The sequence below is a fragment of the Anarhichas minor genome, unplaced genomic scaffold, assembly GCF_050575085.1.
Source record: "Anarhichas minor isolate MPS153535 unplaced genomic scaffold, ASM5057508v1 ptg000040l, whole genome shotgun sequence".
Taxonomy (NCBI): Eukaryota; Metazoa; Chordata; class Actinopteri; order Perciformes; family Anarhichadidae; genus Anarhichas; species Anarhichas minor.
This window is the reverse complement of record NW_027466486.1, coordinates 4,721,676-4,742,777: the sequence shown is the minus strand read 5'-3', so window position 1 is coordinate 4,742,777 and position 21,102 is coordinate 4,721,676. Positions and strand designations below refer to the sequence as shown.

The window sequence follows — 21,102 nt, the reverse complement described above, 5'->3', positions numbered from 1 at the left end:
AAACTTTAAGATAACCTAGGATATAATTCTTGTGAAGAAATACTAAATCCTTTCAACATACGCCAATTTATTTTAATAGTTCTTGCCTAAAACATTCATATTTAAAGATTTTTTCTCAGAATCACAGTCGTGACCTTATTGGTTACGGCCCTAGCTGTATGTAAATTGAGAACAGGCACAGTATTGTGAAGGCACAAACACACTCACCTTTTAAATATCATTGCAAACATTTTCTTACACAGGAACACACAGACACAGACATAAACAGAGTGAACAAAGCTACATGCACACTCTCGTTTTTTTTTTTGCCTAGTGTGTTTTCAGCTTAAACACTTTGGAGAGAGGTTCTTTGGCACTGGAGTAGATCAGATACGATTCTCCTTTAGAGCTAAAAAACTCCCAGTCACTGCACCCAATCGTTGGGAGCCAATGAACCGGAACAAATCCTTCATATCCCTGCCACCTAAAAACAAACAGAGAAGAGGAATCAGATGAAAGCTGTATTTTCATCTGCTTAACAAAGGCTCTAGACACAGAATTAATTTGTTCGTTGAGCATCGTCACATGTCAAAAGTGCTAGGCTTTCAATAGTCTGGCTCATAGGAGGAAAATAGATCTACAACAGCACTAAATTAGAGGGCAATCAGAATGGATGCATTATTTCACACTAGTAGGGGTGTTGCTGACAAGTTGAGTACCTGTAAAGAACGCTGTTGAGAGAGTAGGATTCTCCGTTGAAGGAGTTTGCGACAATCAAAAAATATTCCTCCCCGAGGCTGAAGAACTCCCAGTCCACTGCACTGGAGAGATGGGAATGTATGTGGTGATGACGAGAGGTTGAAATGGCAGCAATATCAGGTTATTACACAGAAAATGTTCTCATAATCCGTCTGTATGTACATACACCTGGCACGTCAAAGTGTTTGCATATCTGTACCTGTAGGTGACGATATCCTGGAAGCGGACAAACAGCTGCCCATTCATGTCCAGCTCGTAGATGGTGGAGTTGATGGCATATTGACTTGGTCCATTGCGATGGAGTCTGTGTCCATTGGCAACAACTAAGAAGACTCTACTTCCTATTTGAAACATTTCCCAGTCTGTGGCGCAGAACGTCTAGAACATAGAGACAGAGAAGCTGAAAGAAAAACAGCTGAGAAAGTAATAAATTTAAAACAAATGCCAAAATGATATAATTTCACTCATATCTGCTAATACATGATTAAGTTCCACCTGCCCCAAGGTACCTCATATCCAGCTGTGGAGTTCCCCTAAATCATCTCCTCATGATTTCTTGTGCAACTATCAATGTGTCAACACTCTCTCCTCAATTGTGGCTGTATGATTCACTATCAGCGACATGCCAAAGCACTGCTATCGCTCAAGCAAATCATGGCAAACCGCACACCTCTATTTCTGGCCCCGTGGCCACATGGACACACCCGTTCTTTGCTCCCCATCTCTCTTTCATTACCCTTTTATCTCTCCCTGTTTGTGGTCCCTTCCCTTCTGTGCGTTCAGACAAGACGGTTTTTCATACTTATCTCAAAGATACAGATCTCATCAGAGGAAAATCAAAGCGCAGCTGGGGAGAAGATGAATGGTATATGGAAGTCATGCAGCAAAATGCTACACTAAAGTGCTATTAAGTCTACTCTACCCCCACACTCAAACAGCTTCCGAATTTACCCTGTATTGTGGTAAGGTACCAAACTGATGTTTTTTTAAGGTCTTTTCAGGCATTTTTAAGGCAAATTCTGTATTTCTTTTGTCGTTTTATGTTCACCACATACCTTAATTGTCTGGAACACCTGGAAGCTTCCTCTGACCCAAACATAAATGACTGAGTCTACAGAGGTGGTCACTCCATCAAAGGCATTAGCCACCACCAGGAAATGGTACGGTCCCACTGTAAAGAACTCCCAGTCGTAGGCCCCTGAGGTCGGCAGCATCTGGTGAACCTCAAAAGACTTTGTCAACCTGTTCCATTTGTATATCACACTGTCTATAGTGTGATTATTATCCCCTGAAAGACAAACAAGAAAGAGAGAGGATAAACAGGGTAGTTTGATATTTTGTGAGTGTCATGCCAAGATTTCTGGAAGTAAACAAGTAGTCATTTCATGGATATTTAGTTTTTACCTTGTCTGTGGTTGGCCACAGCGAGATATGTTTGTTGATTGATGTTAAAGGCCTCCCAGTCCCGTGCACAGTGGGTCTGCAGAGTCTGGAACCGCACAAACTGTTTTCTTCTTTCGCTCCACTTGTAAATCACAGAAATGTCAGTCTCTGATTCTTTCCGCTTGTCTGTTCCTCCGCCAGAGTTAGAGACCACCAGAAATATCTAGATCAAAGTAACAAAACACCGTGAATATCAGCTTGATCCATGTTAACCCATGTCTTCCTTTCTGTCATACCTTCTTGCCCATGCGGAAGTGTCTCCAAGCCAAAGCTCCATATGTGCTGATATTCTGGTAGAGCTGGAAACCTGTGTGGCTCCACAGATACACAGCTGAGCCAGAGGTTGACCTATGAGCCATTGCAGCCATCAGACCCATGCCAGCTACCTGGAACACCTAAAGATTGACGAAAAAATGACGAAAATAAACCTAATTTTGTATAGATATAAAAGACAAAAATATTTGCGTGTAAGTACAGTGAGTATATGTAAATATTCATATTTTACAAAGCTGAAGGATACCTCTACATCATGTGTCTCTGAGCTGGTGGTGAGGACCTGGTGTTCCAACACGTAGTCAAGTCGTTTATGATCTGAGTCGATAAGGAGATGAGAATTTCTTCAATTTTAAACTGAATAAAAACTTGCTCGTGAGCAGTTGTTTGGATGTTGGATTCTCACCCTCCAGCACGGTGATCCACACCGTACCGTCGCAGAGGTAGAGGCCTTTCCTGAGCGGATTGAACCACATCTGGCCTTGTACCAGCCCTGAGCATGACCGCTCCAACCCCACTGACACTCGCTCCTCTGTTTCTGTGAGTTCATGATCAAAACACAAAGACAAGCAGACAATCAGTTGCAAGGAAGCAGGAAAACATATATGGCATGGCTTTCACCGTACAGTGTGAAAAGTATTGTAGAATACGTCTGCAAGTTACCATAGGAAGTCACATGGTCATGAACCTCCCTCCCCATGACAGGCAGGTCTAAGAGAAGTGGTGGTACTGACAGAACTGCTAGTTGGGGGTTCGAAGAGGGGCAAATCTGATGGGTGGCATCCGAACCTGGCACCAAAACCAGCTGGCGCAACAAACCCTGTGCATGGGGCAGCAGATAAGAATCAAAAGAGGTGAAAACATATTAACCGTATGGTTTAGCAGCTTGTCTATCGTGAAAGAAATATAAGTCTTACTGAATACAAGCCTTTCCATCTACCCCGACTGCCAATGTGGAATTTCGACCCTTGAATGTTGAGATCTGCGGGGAAAGGCCTGGAGGGAACACTGTTTGCCATAAAAAGACATAATTATTTCTAATAGCTGGAGTATGTTGTTTTTCCTCTTTGAATATAACTTAAAGACACTGTAATTAAAGTAGTCTCTTCCATTCTTCTGTTTGTAGGACTGAGACAGGAATCGTATTTTATAGGCACCGTACGGGAGCTGATATGTCTCAGCTTCTGTGCGCCAGAGGCAGTTTCCACTAAAAAAACATCCATCACATACTGTCATGCCACTGTGATACGGCTGCAGGGTGTGAGCAGATTGGAACGGGGCCATTGTATTGTGGTGAAGGATCTACTATCCCTCAAGGGAATTCAGAGGCCACAGGAAGAGAGGATGGTAGGAGACAGACAGTGAACATGCAGAAGACAGAGACGAACAAGAATAAAAACGTGAACTTACATTTCCAGGGGTGTGCTGCAGTCCACTGTGAGCCTGACATGATGACTACCAACACCTAAAACCAGAGTGTGCCACTGGTTGTCATCCAGTCCGGCGCCTCGAAACACCCAGCGCTCTACGACTCCTCCGTGACCTCTAAAAAGAAAGTGCAGACGTTTTTTGGAGAACCTCAGTCCCAGGATGACCCGTCGACGTTCTTCATTACTCTCGACTCGCCTCTTCTTCTCCCTCTCTCCATGTCGTTCTTCTTCACCGACAGTCCTCTCTTTATTCTTTTCCAAAATGTACCCTTTATCGTTCCCCTCTTCCTCCTCCCCCACTCCTCTTTTCTCCACTTGCTTTGGCTCCATCAAGGAAAAGATGTATTCATTTCTCTGGAAGGTAAAAAGCGAAAAAACATTCAGACACACTGTATTCAGCAGGGGTGGAAAGTAACAAAGTATATTTACTCAAGTACTGCAGAGCTGCAACAATAAATCGATTAATCAAGAAAATAGTCCACAGATTAATCAATAATAAAACAATATTGTTAGTGGCAACTCTTACTTATAATTTACCAACATATTTCAACATGTTACTCCTCTACTACATTTTAGAGGGAGATTTTGTACTTTTTACACCGCTACTGCTTCTACATTACTACTCAGAATTTAAAAAACTTTCAACAAATTTTTAAAACTAAAGTGCATTGTTAGATAGTAAATAAATAAATAAATAAAAAGAATCCCAGAAATATACTTTGCTCTATAATGAGCAATTTTAATAGACGTTTTAAGTACATTTAGTTGAGATTCCTTCCGTAGCCTACTTTACTTTTCCTTTAAATACAATTTTGAATGCAGGACTTTAATTTGTAAGTATTTTCTCACTCCGGTATGGTACTTTCACTGCAGTAAAGAGTCTGAGTACTTCTTCCACCACTGGAATTAACCGACAAACTTGGAAGCTCACCTTGGGGGCAATGCTAGTGACTTTTAGTGTCACAACAATGGAGAATTCTTTGGGGAACAGGTCGCAGTCCACCAGCAGCTGGGAGGAGGGAAAGCTCATCGAGGTATGAGGGCTTGAGAAATGCACACCCCTCACCCCTCCAGCCTGCTTCATGTGCACCCCTGCTATGAGTTTGGAGGAGTCCCTCTCGAGGACAAAAGACAGAAGATCCAGAGGGAGCAAATCTGGAGACAATAAGCAAATAAAGAGGTCGGGAAGATTGCTTTACTGCTTAAGCCTTTAAATGCAGAATATCCTATACTATTAACCAGTTGTTTCTCTCTAAAGGAGCCCTGAGATTAAAGGGATAGCAAAAAAGTACCAAGATTATCTGCTACCCAAATTATGTAAATTTTTCAGATGTTTCTGCAAAAAGTTTCTAAAGAAGTTTCTAAAAAGTATTTAAAGTTAATGGGAAATTTTCTCATAGGAATTGGTGGAATGTTTGTGTATTTACTCAAGTACTGTATTGATGTACAAAGTACTTGTTCTTTATTTCAGTATTTTCTTTTCATGCTGTACTTCATACTTTTACTCTAATACATTTCAGAGAGAAATATTGTACTTTTTATCAACTATATTTATTTGATAGCTTAGTTACTTTACAAATCAAGATGTTTGCATACAGAACGTAAAGATTATATAATATGATGCCAATAGAATATACAAGTAAAGCTGAAATAGTTAGTCAGTGAAATATATCATCAATCTGTTCCATGCAAAATCTTTTAAATGACAATAATTGTGAAGGTTTCACTTCGGGCTCTGCTGGACAAACATTTCTCACCATCTACTGAATTTTTACAATCCAAACAACCAATTATTTAAGGAAAATAATCTGCAGATTAATTCATGACAAAAAAATAGATTTGTTGCTTTGCGGTTGTATGCCTCTGCCGACCAGTGATGTTGCAGTTTAGACATCTATGTCTGTCCAAAATGTTATCACTTAATTACTTCATCCTGTTAGACATTTGTGTGAAATTGTCTTAATTAGCATATGTGTTTTGGCAAAAACTGTGTTTTGTGAAGTCACAGTGACCTTTGACCACCAAATCAGTTCAACCACGAAGCCAAGTGGACGTTTGTGCCGAATTTGAAGAAATTCCTCAAGGCATTCCTGAGATATTGCATTCACAAGAATGGGATGTACGTGTGGTCACAAAAACATTGACCTCTAAATTCTCCACGTAGATGCTTGTGCCAAATTTGAAGAAATTCCCTCCAGGTGTTGCTGAGATATTGCGTTCACGAGAATGGACCGGACATACGAACGGACAACCTGGCTGCGGCTGTTGCCGACACCGTGGCATAATAATCATTTAGTAGTAGCAGCCGTGTAGAAACTTTTACTAAAGTAACAGTACTGTTACAGTGTGGTATTAGTACTTTTACTGCTCATAGGTTGAAAACAAAAAGCAGTCATAGCTTTGCTTTTAAGGGGACACACCTTAAAAAGTTTGAGAATACCTGCTATAAACTAATAAATCAATTAATGACATGGCATGCTGGACTCCCTGATGTGTGAGAAAGAACCCTGGCTGGCTAAAGGCGATTTTAGGAGGGGTTGTATAAAGAAAGAGGCTCTTTGAACAGCGGGAATAACAAAAGAGAATTGCTCTGAAATTGATGAGACATCTAATCAACATGCACCCTGTTTCTCCTGATACTCTTGATGTGTTCTGGAATCCTAACCACATCCAATGTCTGTACTTGTTTGTGGATATCAATTTAAGTTAATATTGCACTCAATACTGCACACACAAACACTCCCACTGAACTGTAAGCAGACACAGACAGTTGGAATTATCCAAAAGAATTTTAGCTGGAGGGGTTTCCCAGGTTTTTAGATGAAACCGTAAACCATACACTGAATAATTGTGAACTGAACATCAGATCTGTTTAAGTGAGCTGAAGCAATAGAGACGAACGCTCAGGTTGAAAGGGGCAAAATAAAATAAAAGGGTACGATACCTGTGCAGCGTCTCCATGTGTCTGCGGTGGTGTCAATGGCCCTTAACCCCAGGAGCAGGAGGTGCACGAATATGAGCGATGTCATCACAAAAAGCCTGTTTGGTTCAGTTGCCAGCTGGTGCAAATGTCTCCATATTTCTGTGTCTTGCTCCTTTTGTCTCTATCTTAAGTGACGATACAAACCAGACAGCCGTGTTTTCTTCATATTGATCCAAGTGAGTATTTTTTTTTAGATCCAAAGAAAAATGTCCAGTCAACAAACTCTGTTTAAAGTTATCAAAGGCTATACTGGCTACCTAAGATTCACAAACAGAAGAAGAGAAGACCTAGAGCTGTGATTCCTCTATGCTCCGAGGAGGAATCCATTCATCTGTGTGGAGAATCCTGCACCTGCAGCTCCTTTTAAACACCAGAGCCATGCAAATCACCAACCAGCCTGTCACTCATCCTCCCTCAACCGCCTCTGATGACACAGACCTGCCAGAGGGGTAAGCTGCTCCACTTGTAGTCGGTGTGTGTGTGCGCGTGTGTGTGTGTGCTCACATACACACCGACTGAGTGACACACAAGCGGACTATTTTAATGTAATAATATAGGAAAAAAATCTCTCAATAGACAGATTCCTCCAGACATTCACGACATGAGAGGCCTTAGCAGACAAAATGTAATTAAAAGCCATCCTAAAAACAACAACAGAACATATGTGACCTTTGGTCCACTAATGGATAGATGGATATGAGCGGAGCTATTATCATATTAGCTGTTATCCCGTAGTTTATTACCTGAGAAACCGTGGTATGTGCATGAACCCAGCTGTGATATTAAAGTATCAAAAAAGGATGTTCTGCAAATATCACTAGTTGAAAGAGTAATGAAGACCCAGGGCAGTGACATTAGGAAACACTGCAACGGCGAAGTAGTAACAGGGTCGATTTGGCAGAATGGCTAAATAGCAGGAGATGGCTTTTGAATACAAAGTTTTGGTTATCCATGGGCACCCAACAATTTAATACCACTTCTAAGTATGTGACTCTGGTTTGTTGGTTACCGGGCACTCGTGAAATAATCAGACTGTGTTTTGATAGACGCCGGCATCTTGTGTGGTGTCAGATCTCTCCGAATCCTCTGATCCTCCGACTGGCACATTTACAAGGCAAATACTCTTAGCCTCTCTCTTCCTCTCGTCCACATTAAAAGCAGAGACTGCACACAGATCAGGAGGCAAGATAGAAACTCGGCCTGACTCTTCGTTCTCTATCCATTCATTAATCTTTCTTCCTTCCAGGCATAGAGTTTCAGAAGGACCTGTTGAGATGCAGATAAAGTGAATGTAGATGTCCACTCGTGCACATGTTCTTCCTTATTCCTGGTTTGACTCACCAACTGCTGCTATCAGTCTTATCACTGTTCCAGTTGTGCTGAATGTAACCATTCAGTCAGCGTGTCAGATGAGATTTAAGATTCTAATTCAGGATTTCCTGGAAGTGATTTTAAATAATTATCAGACTTAATATAACATCTTTTTTTAAGCCTGCTTCTTTCAATGTAGTGACCCTTTGTCTCTCAAGGTGACGTCTAAAATACATTTGCGTTTCAGGGCCCCTTTGGAAATAAGTAGTTCTAACTTTGGTTTTGATCCAGTGTCATTCTTCAATTCTATGCAGAATTCTTTCATCACTTTTGTATTTGTGCACAAGTGTGTTATGTGGAGGATAACCCAAGTCAGACATACGCATGAGACTATCATAGTTAACTGGCACCACCTAGCTGTCCATTTTCTTCAGTACTTGGGCATACAGTACATGTTTAGCAGACAGGGCCTCAGTGGGAATTAAAACCTATATAAATGGGGCTTTCCAAAGTCTGTAAAAAGTTAGAAATCAACATTGAAATTCTGAACGGTGAATCAACATGTCTTCAACCACATACAAAATACATTTCCGCCTTTTAACTTATTGTGGACATTATAAGCATTTAATTGCATTTTGAACACGCAACCTCTTCAAAAACCTAAATGCACATGTTTAAAATATAAAACTATATATCACACAACAACTATATAGAATTCAATGACAGCCATTTCCCGTTATGGCAGGTTCGGATGAAGACAAAATGAGCAAAGGCTTCTTAGTAACAAATGAATCATGTACTGTAAGCACATCAAGTGGCAGTTATTGTAAGCTTGATGGAGCCAATCCCAGCTGACATTGGGCAAAGGCAGGGTTCACCCTGGACATCGCAGGACTGACACATAGGGACAGACAACCACGAGCAATTAAGAGCCATCAATTAACCTTTTTTTAATGCGGATAGTTGTAAAGCATTATAATAAACATTTAAATTCTTGACCAAATTTTAGATACACAAATTCAAATCAATGATGCTCGCGACAGCAAATCTGAGTACCAAACTATATTTATTGTATACAGTAGTAAAAGACCACAAATAATGTACAAATCAGTAGAGAAACAAACATGACAAGACGTGGGCCCCGTTCTTCGTACATTACATGGCTTAGCTCGTATGTTAGCCAGCTCAAAAGATCTCGGTCAAGCTGTTGTTAAAATGCATGTGGAAGGCTGTCTTGATAACTGTGCTCTTATTTTGCGAGACTGGAAAGCTAAAACCAGGATCGTTACTTGTGACTGGCTTGTGCAGAGAAATGTCTTTCAGAGTGATCACTCACAGGTTTAGCACATCTATGAAACCATTTTGTCTCATGCTTGATGTTAATGACAATGATGAGATATGGGTAGTCCTTAAATGTAATTTGATATTTATTGGGGCCAGAGCGGAATATTTCAGCAGGTGGGAGTACAGTAAATTATTTTTGTAACATTCATGTCGAATATTGATTTGGGAAAAGCTCACAGTTCACCAAAAAAAAAAAAAAAAAAGTTTGATGTATCCTGTAAAATGGCATTGGTTGTATTTTGTTGTACTTAAGTATGTAAGACTGCTTCATTCAAACCTCGTTCAGGGATGACACTTCTAATCAGTCAGTGTCTCCGAAGATGTCGCCTCATCTGAAAATAAACTAAAAAGAGTCGTCATGATCCAACTCACTCTGAATGAAGTTGCACCGTTGCAGGATTTGAGCGCAAGGACTACTTACTTTAGCAGCAGGACATCCTGACTGAAGTGAAAAATCCAAGCTCATGTCTGGCCGTCAATCAAATGAAGCCAAGTCTTATCTACGTACAAAGAACGGGGCCCCTGTGGGTACAGGACACTATTCTCCCAACTCCATTGGTTGGCCTCCCTGCCCTCCACGATATGCAACAAACTGCATGCATCCTAGTCTGAACTGTAACATATTGAAGACACTTGTCACCATTTGGGATCTCCCTGTTTACCAGCACTGCAGTCAGGCTTTTGAACAAACGGCCCCAAACGTCTGCCTTGCGCACACAAGGAAACGGCTTGGCAGTTGACGTAGCAGTGAAAAGTGTCTTCAAAACGTGTCAACATAAACATACGGACTTTTGTTGGACATCTCAGCTCAACTGGAATCAGCTTCTCTTCAAAACACATGTAGGATCAGTTGTCCCATCAGCTTACATTCGCAAGGACAATACAGAGATGAGACAACTGACCCCAAAAACAGTCCCGCCCACAGCCCACCCACTACTTTAACTCCCCAAAATGTAAAACCCACAAGCAGAGCCACTTGTAAGAATACCATACAGGACTGGCCACTGGCCCGCTTCATCAGAAAACAAATGTATTGTACATCAAGAGACTATCTTACACAGCCAGACCCTTACCATCTCAACGGATAAATTAAATTCCCCTCCCCGAAATAGGAATAGTCTGGATGAGCGAATACAAGTCTGTACCACGGATACCCACAACCTTTCTCAATTAGTAGAAGTCAAAAAGGAAGCAAATAACATCAATGAATACAAACTCCTTTAAAATGTGACGGTTTTGACCTTGCAGTTTGCTTTTAGAGTGATCCAAGTACATCAAATATGAAACAGAAGTTCGGTCTTTGGAGTATTGGTCCAAGCAACCCAACTTTTATCTAACGCTCACTCTGATACTTCTGTACATGAAAAAACCAACAAGCTCTCTGATTGTTAATTGTTAAAAGAAAAATCAAAAAAAATACAAAAGCCTTGCAGAACTCTTTAGCAAAAGCACCTAAAATGTAGAGAGAATTAAAATACCTTTTTGACAGAAGAGCAGGAGCCACCGGTCAGACAAAAAACACATTAGAGCAAAGTGAAATGGAAGGTGGCCTGTATGTATTAAGTTCAGATAGTGCTTCCACTTCAAACCATTTTCACGCCCACTGACTGTGACCCCCAGACAAAAAAAAACTGGCAGAGCCTCGCATTTGACCACGATGGATGAAAACCTCGACAAACTACTGGATACTAAGCTTTCACTGGAGAGCGAATGAGAAGCGCTGACAAACCAGGAACAGCTGTGACGTGCTGTTGGTCCAATCACAGCCTGCGTTGCCAGAAGGAAATGTTGTCCCGATTGGCTGTTGACACGCACAAAAGTTCAGTCCTGGCTGAGACAGTACATAAACAGCTGAGGAGCCCCCTCCCCCCACACACCTGACGAAAAACCATGACAGACATCTTGAAACGGAAGAAATAATCATTATTATTATTATTACAATGATGATAATAATAATAATAATCATAGGCTGAGAGGAGCGATGGGGAGGGACAGTGAAAGTGGCTGAGGGCGTGGTCTGAGGGTGGCCGTCAATGAGGTGGGGGAGGGCTTAGCAGTGCCCGCCTGTCTGCTGCTGGAAAACATCTATGGTGTCTTCATCTTCCATCTCCAGCTGAGAGAAGCAGAGGGAGAGAAATTGCAGTTAGTGGATGTAAACAACAACTGAACGGGTAAAATAATGCAGAGACGGAAGTATAAAGCTCTCATTTAAGACAATGATGCTGAATGTTAAAAGAAAGTGTCTATATAGGCACCTTTAACATTTCACCGTCACGTAGAAAGCGTGTTTCTGGCTAGATATAAGGGAATATAATGGTGAATACGATCTTACCTGTGCAGGTGTATCCGTCTCATTGATAGGCTGGCCATCAAACCTGAACCTGATCTGCCGTATTGCGAGGCCCTGCAGAAGCGACAACAGACACGAGGGGTGAATGAAAGGATTTTTTTTAGGACAGTCATCGCAAGGTACAGTGTGCAAGTCAGGGTGACGCTGTCTGAGGTGCAACAGCAAATCCAAAATAATTGCATGTTGTCGGAGAGGAAAGCAGTCATTTAGGCTTTTCGGCTCACCTGTCGGTCACAGTATGCCTTCATTAGCTTGCTGAGCGGTGTGTGTCTTTTGATTTTAAACTGGACCACCGACCCATCTTGCCCTGCAACCTTGAGGTTGATGTGATCGTTCTCGGTCTTTACTCCCTCCTGCAAGAGACAAGCGCGTTGAACACAATGATACCACAAACAGTCAGGAGCTTATACAACAGTCACAGATACAACACATTAAAAAAAGAGCACTATTAGACAGTCAAGTAGTAACTTAGCTGTTACCAGACTTCAGGCTGCAAGCCTGTAACTTTAAAAAGACAGTGTGGTGAAGGAATGCACTTGTTTGTAGATATTTGAACCAAAACCAACTCATTAAACAGAGTAATGCATGCAGGGTACATTGCTTTAGTCACAGATGCTAACGTTAGCATGATTAGCTCCAGCCCTTTAAGACCACTGCTGAGTTTAGCTGCCGGCTAACGATGCTAACGCTTTTGTTTTGTTGTGCGGAGGCAAAAAAACAAGCGCAGCCACGTTACAAACGGCCACAAAAGCACGGCTACTTTGATTGTTTTATATGCGTTCGTCTCCTCCTATTGGCGCTCTTTTGTCGCCGTTGCAGTTGCGGCATTTGTAGCGTTGCGGACATAACGTGGTGCCGTTTTGACAAAGAAAAAAAAAAAATCCGCAAATGACAATCATGGTGTGATTGTCATTTATGCTCACAGTCTTCGATACTCTAGTCAGTTGGACAGATAATCTCCTCGTGCTATCTAACAGAGTGCTGTGTGAGGGCAGGTAAATGTAAACGGCTGTGCGGGTACACTCATTCATTTGCGAAACAAACACTGCGCCGATTCAGAGAAACGTGCAAACCAGGCCATTTTAGATTGCACATCTGAGAAACGGTTTGGCAGGAGCTCGACTCAGCCATCTCTTCAAATCTACAGCACTCTAAACCTTTATCTTACCTTTGGCTTTTCCTCTGACATCTTGGCTGTATTTCGTGTGTGTGTGTTTTCAGGATAATCGGTTAATTGGGCAGTATTTGTCTTTCTGCCGCCTTCTGTCCTCTCCTTTCCTCCGCTGACGGGTACGCGCTTTGGACCGAAGTTACACACACACGATTGGATCTGGGGGAGACCACGTGACGACCAAACCGCGGGAGCGCGGAAACGGGGGCGCGCACCAATGCAAAATACTCGAGCACGCGGACAGAATAACCTATGATGGTTAGTATTGTATCAACACTTCTGAACACTCGTACTTCGGCATGCGTTTGTGGTAAATTAGGTGTAAAACACTTACAAACTTAAAACTTAAAAACACTTATAAATAACGTTGAATTAAGTCATGAAATAAAATCCAAACATGAGGTTTGATACCCCCCAACTGCTCTGACATCAAACAACCACCTACACCCCTTGCCTCCTCCTCACCTCTCCCAAACGACCCCCACCGGCACTGAGGATCTGTGAAGAGCATGTGAGTCGGCTCTTTCACAGACAGAAGATTAGGAAGGCACCATGGCCCAGACGGTGTGTTCCCCTCCTGCCCGAAAGTCTGTGCTGACCAGCTGGTCCCCATCTTCATGCAGATCTTCAACCGATCACTGAAGCTGTGTGAAGTCCTCTCCTGCTTCAAACGCTTCACGATCATCCCAGTCCCCAAGAAATCCTCCATCACAGGATTAAATGACTACAGGCCCGTCGCCCTGACGTCTGTGGTCATGAAAGCCTTTGAAAGACTGGTGTTGACCTGAAGAACATCACAGGGCCCCTGCTGGACCCCTTGCAGTTTGCCTACCAGGCAAACAGGTCCGTGGATGATGCAGTCAACATGGGACTGCACTACATGCTGCAACACCTCGATTCCCCAGGGACATACGCAAGGGTTCTGTTTCTGGACTTTAGCTCAGCGTTCAACACCATCATCCCGGAGGTACTTGAACCTAAACTCTCCCAGCTCACTGTGCCAGCCTCCACCTTTCAGTGGATCACAAACTTCCTCAGGTGAGGCTGGGAAAAATCACATCCAGCACCCGGACTATCAGCACTGGTGCCCTTGTGGGATGTGTGCTCTCCCCACTGCACCTCAGAGGACCCAACTGTTAGACTCATGAAGTTTGCAGACGACACAACGGTTATCGGCCTCATCAGGGACGGTGATGAGTCTGCGTACAGACAGGAGGTTGAACAGCTGGTCCTCTGGTGTGGTCAGAACAACCTGGAGCTGAACAAGCTCCCCCCCCCCCCCCCCTCACCATACTCAACAGCACTGTGTCTGCTGTGGAGACCTTCAGGTTTCTGGGATCCACAATCTCCAAGGACCTGAAGTGGGCCCCCAACATCGACACCATCTCAAAAAAGGCCCAGCAGGTTGTACTTCCTGAGCCAGCTCAGGAAGTATAACCGGCCTCAGGAGCTGCTGATCCTGTTTTACTCCTCTATCATCCAGTCTGTTCTCTGCTCCTCTATCACTGTGTGGTGCGTACGCATACATGGCCAATAAAGCTGATTCTGATTCTGAATACCTCGATCATTACACTGAAGCTTTTGTGCCATATGGTATTTTAAAAGAACCATTACAGCTAAATTGTAATCAAACAAATTTGTTGACTCCTCATAAACCCCCACTAGTGTCTAATGTCTATAATCAGATCAAGGCATTTCATTAAAAAAAAAACAATATAGTAATTTGTAATCACTGATGTGTCAGCAGTTTCCTTCAGTGATAGTTATTTGTTCATTTCCTTTGGTAATATAAATTGCTTCTTCAGAAAAATACAATTCAGCATTGTCAAATCTTTGAGGAAATTCACTAACCCATTATTGCCTGGTGATTTATTTTGTTATATATCAGATAAGATCAGGATACATTTTGACATAAAATATCCCAAATGCTGTTGGTATAAAATGTGACAAAATACAAATGTTCTTTACCTCATACAGCAGGTGTAAAAACCTTGGAGTTTTAATCAATGAACTTTTACTTTTTAATAACCAAAAATACAAAATTTAAGGAAGCAGTTGTGATTTTAATAAAAGCACAATACAGGCAAAACACAAGCAATAAAAGTCAAGCACTAATTAAATAATTATTCCAAAGTCTTTTATTTGGCTTGTGTGCCTTTACAGGACACACCAGCAAATGTAGAATCAAGCAAACTCATCCAAATGTAGGATCAGCACATTCAATAATCAAGAATTGAATGATTACTTTATAAATTACGGAAGAAGGGTTGAAGATGTATTAATTTCAGTGAAACATACAGCAGTACCACAAAAAGAAGGGATGAGTCAATTTGGAACAAGAGAAAAAATCACAAAGTACAAAAATAGGCTATAATTTTCTAAGTATATCTCTAAATCAGCAGCAACTCATCGGAACAAAACAGATTTGCAGATGAAACAGATTTTCTTCAGAAAAAAAAGAAAGTTGGTCCTACAACTAAAGTGGATTATTTTCCATTCTGTACAGTTAAACTTAAAAGTTAACCCTAATAAATAGTATTAGCCACAGGATAGACTATTATAGTATTGAAGAACACTGCGGCCATACTCTAGCTTTTGGTTACAGCCTCTTAGGTCATCACACAACATTCCTGTTCATTGGCTGGAGGAAGCCAGACGAGCCTGTCTATATATCTATATCTATATCTATATCTATATCTATATCTAGATAGATATATATACAAAACTGTCACTTTTCTAAAATTGTATGAGTCATAGTTTAAATAAATTCTCATGTCTACAAGACATGTTGTTGATGTCTGTTGCGTGAGAGGTCAGAGTTCAGGGAAAAACCCAACGGTCGTGGTGTAAATCCTCTCATGCAAATTTGGAGTATGGATTTTGCCCACTTAGACCTGGAGAAACACAACACAATCAGTGGAGTCATACATTCATTTAAGAAAGTAGTCTGAGATTATGGGGAATATTGTTTTCTTACTAAGAGTTAGAGAAGAGGATGTGTGCCATTCTCATGTCCGTCAGTTAATGTGACGCTACCAACAGAAGCTGGTTAGCTTAGCTTAGCACAAAGACTGGAAACAAGGGGAAACAGCTAGCCTAATGGCACCGTTGGTGACGTCAAGTGTGTGACCCCAGGGAGTAACTTCACCGCAATATGTCTTTTTCACACTTTGTTTTTTGTGAGGATTAAACAAACATAATATAACGTCTTAAAATGTGATATTTAAAGGTGGACTTTGTTACTTTTTTGACGGATCCAGGATAGCTGTTTCCTAAACTATGCTAAGCTATGCTTACTGGCTGCTGGTAGCTTCATATTTACTATAAACTTGTAATTCTTCTCATCTAAGCTTTGGTAAGAAATCATACAAGCGCATTTTCTAAAACGTCTGACTATTTGTTTAATAACCTCTGTCAAGTGTAAACCAAAAAGACATAGCTCATTAATCTCATTTTGCAGTTTTTAATGAATTATTCCATCAAAAGTCCAGAAGCCCATATTTAGCATTTAGGAACAGAAAAAATATATCTGCACTATGTTAGTATGTGCACATGTGTATGAAAAAGTGCATTAGCAAGAGAGAGCGCTCACCATATTTCTTCCTGATATCGTCATGTCTCTCTTTCATTTCTGTCCTCCTGTAAGAACAAAGCATTCTTTTCTGAGCAACACAGTGACTGATAATATTTATCACACTCCTAAAAGTCACGTGGTCACAAACCAGTTTTGACTGGTAACAGTTTGACGTGTGGTTTTGTAGTTTGCTATGAAGGAAAATGATTGGGATCATGAAAAACAATGCAACATGGGCAGTTAGTGCGTCAGGTGTTCCGTAGATTGCATAACATGAGTCTATCCTACTCATTGAGACTATTAAGAGACTACCTGAGAGCAGTAACACAGGGGAAATGTTAACATGTGCATAGACCCAGAAAAGCCAAATATGGACTTGTAGTTATTCAGCTATTATATTAAAGTATCTTTTGTGTATACATCTCTTTGTGAATACATCTACTGTATATTGGGTATTCATACTGTAAGGTCAAGTACAAACAAATGTTATAAATCACTGCTGAATTATAGAGGTTGGCTGAACTGATCATCAACTGATAACTGATATCAGAAAATAAACAGTCGGGCAAGGGAGGGAGCAAGCTCTGTGTCATGGATACACCTTCTTAAATACAGCCTATGGGATAAACCTGTAAGTCTTCCACGATGGGAGAGCTTAGAAAAGGTGGTGGCAGTGAGGAGAGGGGTCGGATTGCATTTATAGTGCATCGATGAACCGCTGGCAAGTTTCAGTTAAGATGCAGCCTGATATCAGACTGAATTGCTTTCATGTTTCACATCGTTATCAACAATTTGAACTGCAAAGTTAAGTCCAGCTTGTGCATCTGAAGTGGGGATGGACGATGTCTCTTGGAACATCTTTCTTCACAGATGAACTAATTGTTGATAAAGATGCACTCACAAAAGAAGAAACCAGGTCAGGCTGGAGACTTGTGTTGCGTTCACAAAACATTATTTTTCTCACCTTTCCTCCTGCTTGGTTCTTGTCTTATTGGCCCGTTTCTCCATCTTGGCCTCCAACCTTTTGGATCTGACACACAACCACAAGACCAAAGTTAGTGTTATTGTTGTACAGGTCACAAGAAAGTGCACAGTTTTTTTGTTTCAAACGCAGAAACCTTAAGGAAACTACACCAAAGCTGACAGAAATGTACAGTATGTGGCCATATTATCTTCACGTGACTAGACGGAAATGTCTCTATACAGTACGCACCGATCATGATCACATATCATTACGACAGGACACAGTGACAAAGGTAGTCATCCGACAGTAAATTCTTACTCCGGCCTTAAACACAGCAAACCATACTTAAACCATCTGGGACAATAAGTGTGTACCTAAAGTTAACCACTTTTAACCTTATACATAATTCCTGAACATAACTATCTGTAACTTTCAACATAAATTGGATAACTGACAAACCCCAGACAAAACCATCTCATCATCAAACATGTGGATCTACTATCTTCTCCATTCTACAGACTAAAGTAGCTGTGTGCTACCTTTGTTAATAAGGTAATTAGGTGAGATAGAGCTGCATATCTCAGAAGGTTAGACAGATATATTTATAGAAACATAATTGAAAGGTTTTGAGTGAGAGAGATGGGATCAGAGTTCAACATGCAACAACCAGGAAGCAGTTTAACCACAAAACCTGATACACATCTAAATAATTCAAATATTTACTGTAGATACGTTTTTACTTCTCACGGAATCATTCTCATTGAAATACATTAACTAATTTTACTAAAAATAACAGTTGTTTTTTTTGTTATTGTAAGTGTGTATACTATTATTTTATTCATGCCTCGTGTCTAATGACAGTAGAACAATTGCAGACACTCTGACAGGTTACAGTTGTCCTTTAGCAACAAGACATAAGTAATGTCTGAGCTTTTTACTTTACCAAACGTCTTACACTAGTACTTATATGTTCCTCATAGAAGTACTCTATTAATGGAGTTGCATTCATGCAAGCACTTACCCGAAGTTCTCACACTTGCAGCAGCAGAACAGGCAGACCAGGAAGGCGATGATGAGAATTCCACCCATTACTGCCAAGGTGATTATCAACGTCTGGAAGTTCACTGCAGACCGAGACAGAGAAACACAATGACAAACTATTTTCTGACCCTTTTTTTTTTTTGCTTTTCTCCCTGGCATAGTCACTCTAATCACACTAATCTTTGTATGTACATTACAAGGTGACTATAATTGACCGGAGCACTTTTAACCACTTGTTATGTTGTTTGATTGTAATGTTATTCTTAGAAGATCTGAAAAGATTTGTTTATTGATTGACAGAAAATGAATCAACAGCTATTGTTTTGGAATTGATTAATAATGTAATTCATTTATAAACAGCTTCTCAAATGTGATTTGCTGCTTTTCTCTTATATTTATATTTATATCATTTTAAATTGATTATATTTGGCGCATGCACAAAATGGAAACATTTAGATAATATATCATAACGGTACCTCAAAACTAATTATAAAAGAATTAGTTATTTGTGTAATGATGTCTTTATTTATTTGATGTAATTCTGTTTCTCTTGCCGTGAGTTTTTAAGAGAGGTCTTTGTATGAGCTTTAACTTCCGACCTCTCTTCCACAAGATTTTGTGATGAATGCATATCTGTATATGTTGATAAAATTGTGATATATATGTGAATCTCTTTGTGGATCTGTGTGTGTGTGTGTGTGTGTGTGTGTGTGTGTGTGTGTGTGTGTACTCTCTTACTCCAGCAGAGCCCCCAGCGTGCTTCATTCAGTGGACAGAGTGCATGGGGTGGAAGGATGGTCTTAACTGGATACGTTACACACAACTTGCCTGTGATGCACCACAGGCACTGTAAAAATACCAAAAACACATAATCATCTCTATACTATTTGAACAAACAATTTATGGTAAGGTATTTAAGGCAATTATAGGATATACACACACACACACACACACAAAGTAGAAAATGGAGGAGGAGGGTTGGAATGAATGACAGATCAGTTACTCCTCAAACCAGTCTAACAGGTGGGGAGGTGGAGGAGCCACTGGCTATGGTTCCTACACCTAGAACACTTCTTTTTCCATCATGCATACACACACACAAAGGGAAATCAACCCCCCAGGATTTACCGTCACATTTCGCAGACATTCCTCACAGTTTGTCCCATTCTTCGACTCACAAGCTGTAGGGGGGGAAAGTCAATTTAGTTTTAACACCCAAAATCATCAAGTGTAAATAAGGGAGTGAACTCAGTCAACATGGTGTCTGTCAGAGGTCCAAACATGTTGCTTCACAAGAGAAAGTCTCTAATATAAGCTGAAAAACACCATGAGAAGCAGATTAAATGTGGCCTATCTGGCCTGTGCTCACTGGGGTAACTACTGCTAATCCTCCTGAGGCATTTACCATGGAGACACAGCGCAGTGAACACAGGCTTCAGACCAGTCACGGTATTATCAGCAGACTGCACAGTACAACAGCTTGGTTTGTCTAATTGTGTCTGGCAAATTAAAGTGTAAACAATGTCTCTTTCTTATGCAGTGTGTGTTTTTTGTTGCTGCAGGTTTCTTATTGTGAAACAGAAAACCTGAGGGGGGTTGTGACCTAGAAGAGACGTTGTTCCTGCTGAGAGGTTTGAACAATACACAGAGATACGAAACTAACAAAGGCTCAAGGACATCACTGTTTATCTTGCCTTCATGTGTAGCTGAAATAACCTTTACCCAAGATTTTCTCAATGATTTTCTCATAAATACGCTTAAACCAGAGGATAAAAACAATGGCTTTTAATTCAGGACCAACGCAGCTCAAATCATTTTGGCTGCTTTATGTCCTGTTTTGTTCCTATTATTCAACAGAAAGTGTGAGACAGGTGAGCTAAAACAATACAGTCCCACAAAGAGAAAGAATATTGTAGTTCAGGGCCAAAGAAAAGCTTCACTAAATAAGGTGTGGATTTGTAAAGAAATTAAATAAAATGGGGATGTGATTTTTAGCAGCCATTGACGCCACAGTCACTGATTCCCAGTCCTACCTTGGCCAGGTGCGGAAGTCTGAGCGAAAACTGTCGCCAAACCGAAGAGAAGCAGGAGAGCAGCGGGTAAAATCCGCGAATCCATCATCGCACCACTTAGACGCAGATTATTCCAGAGGGTATTCTTCAGACTTTTCGTCTGAGAAAACTTTTTAAAAACCCGTGAGCGCAAAAACCGGAAATGTTTTGGCTGCTGAAACTCAAAAAATGAACTGGCCGAGAAGGAACCAAACGCTGAATCCTGACGCACGCTCAATACGCACCAAAGACAAAAGGGAAGAAGGCGTGTGTGTGCGTCTGTGCAGTTGTTCCTTAGGCAGTAGGCTACTGTTCTAGATACTAAAGTAAACCACGTCAGCAATATACAAAATACTCCATTACAAGTAAAAGTCCTGCATTCAAAATTTTAAAAAACGTATAAGTATTATTAACAATATTAATAGTCAA

General features: G+C 40.9%; 3 protein-coding genes across 3 annotated transcripts; all 3 read right to left on the bottom strand.

Annotated features, from left to right (window-relative positions):
* Positions 1-309: 309 nt before the first annotated feature.
* On the bottom strand, positions 310-4,929 carry LOC142968600 (thrombospondin-type laminin G domain and EAR repeat-containing protein-like). The gene is made up of 12 exons (XM_076108550.1): positions 4,816-4,929; positions 3,865-4,238; positions 3,372-3,462; positions 3,118-3,274; positions 2,861-2,992; positions 2,702-2,772; positions 2,418-2,576; positions 2,143-2,344; positions 1,794-2,026; positions 938-1,116; positions 699-800; positions 310-463 (listed from the first exon to the last, which is right to left on the bottom strand). The coding sequence occupies exons 1-12, from the start codon at positions 4,912-4,914 to the stop codon at positions 310-312; spliced, it is 1,953 nt and encodes a 650-aa protein (XP_075964665.1). The 5' UTR covers positions 4,915-4,929.
* Positions 4,930-9,225: 4,296 nt separating this feature from the next.
* Positions 9,226-13,176, bottom strand: sumo3a (small ubiquitin like modifier 3a). The gene is made up of 4 exons (XM_076108189.1): positions 13,041-13,176; positions 12,097-12,225; positions 11,855-11,926; positions 9,226-11,635 (listed from the first exon to the last, which is right to left on the bottom strand). Exons 1-4 carry the CDS (start codon positions 13,059-13,061, stop codon positions 11,573-11,575), a joined length of 285 nt encoding a protein of 94 aa, XP_075964304.1. The 5' UTR covers positions 13,062-13,176; the 3' UTR covers positions 9,226-11,572.
* Positions 13,177-15,899: 2,723 nt separating this feature from the next.
* Positions 15,900-20,743, bottom strand: pttg1ipa (PTTG1 interacting protein a). The gene is made up of 7 exons (XM_076107598.1): positions 20,656-20,743; positions 19,751-19,803; positions 19,361-19,469; positions 18,603-18,705; positions 17,582-17,647; positions 16,636-16,682; positions 15,900-15,937 (listed from the first exon to the last, which is right to left on the bottom strand). Exons 1-7 carry the CDS (start codon positions 20,741-20,743, stop codon positions 15,900-15,902), a joined length of 504 nt encoding a protein of 167 aa, XP_075963713.1.
* Between the last annotated feature and the right edge of the window lie 359 nt (positions 20,744-21,102).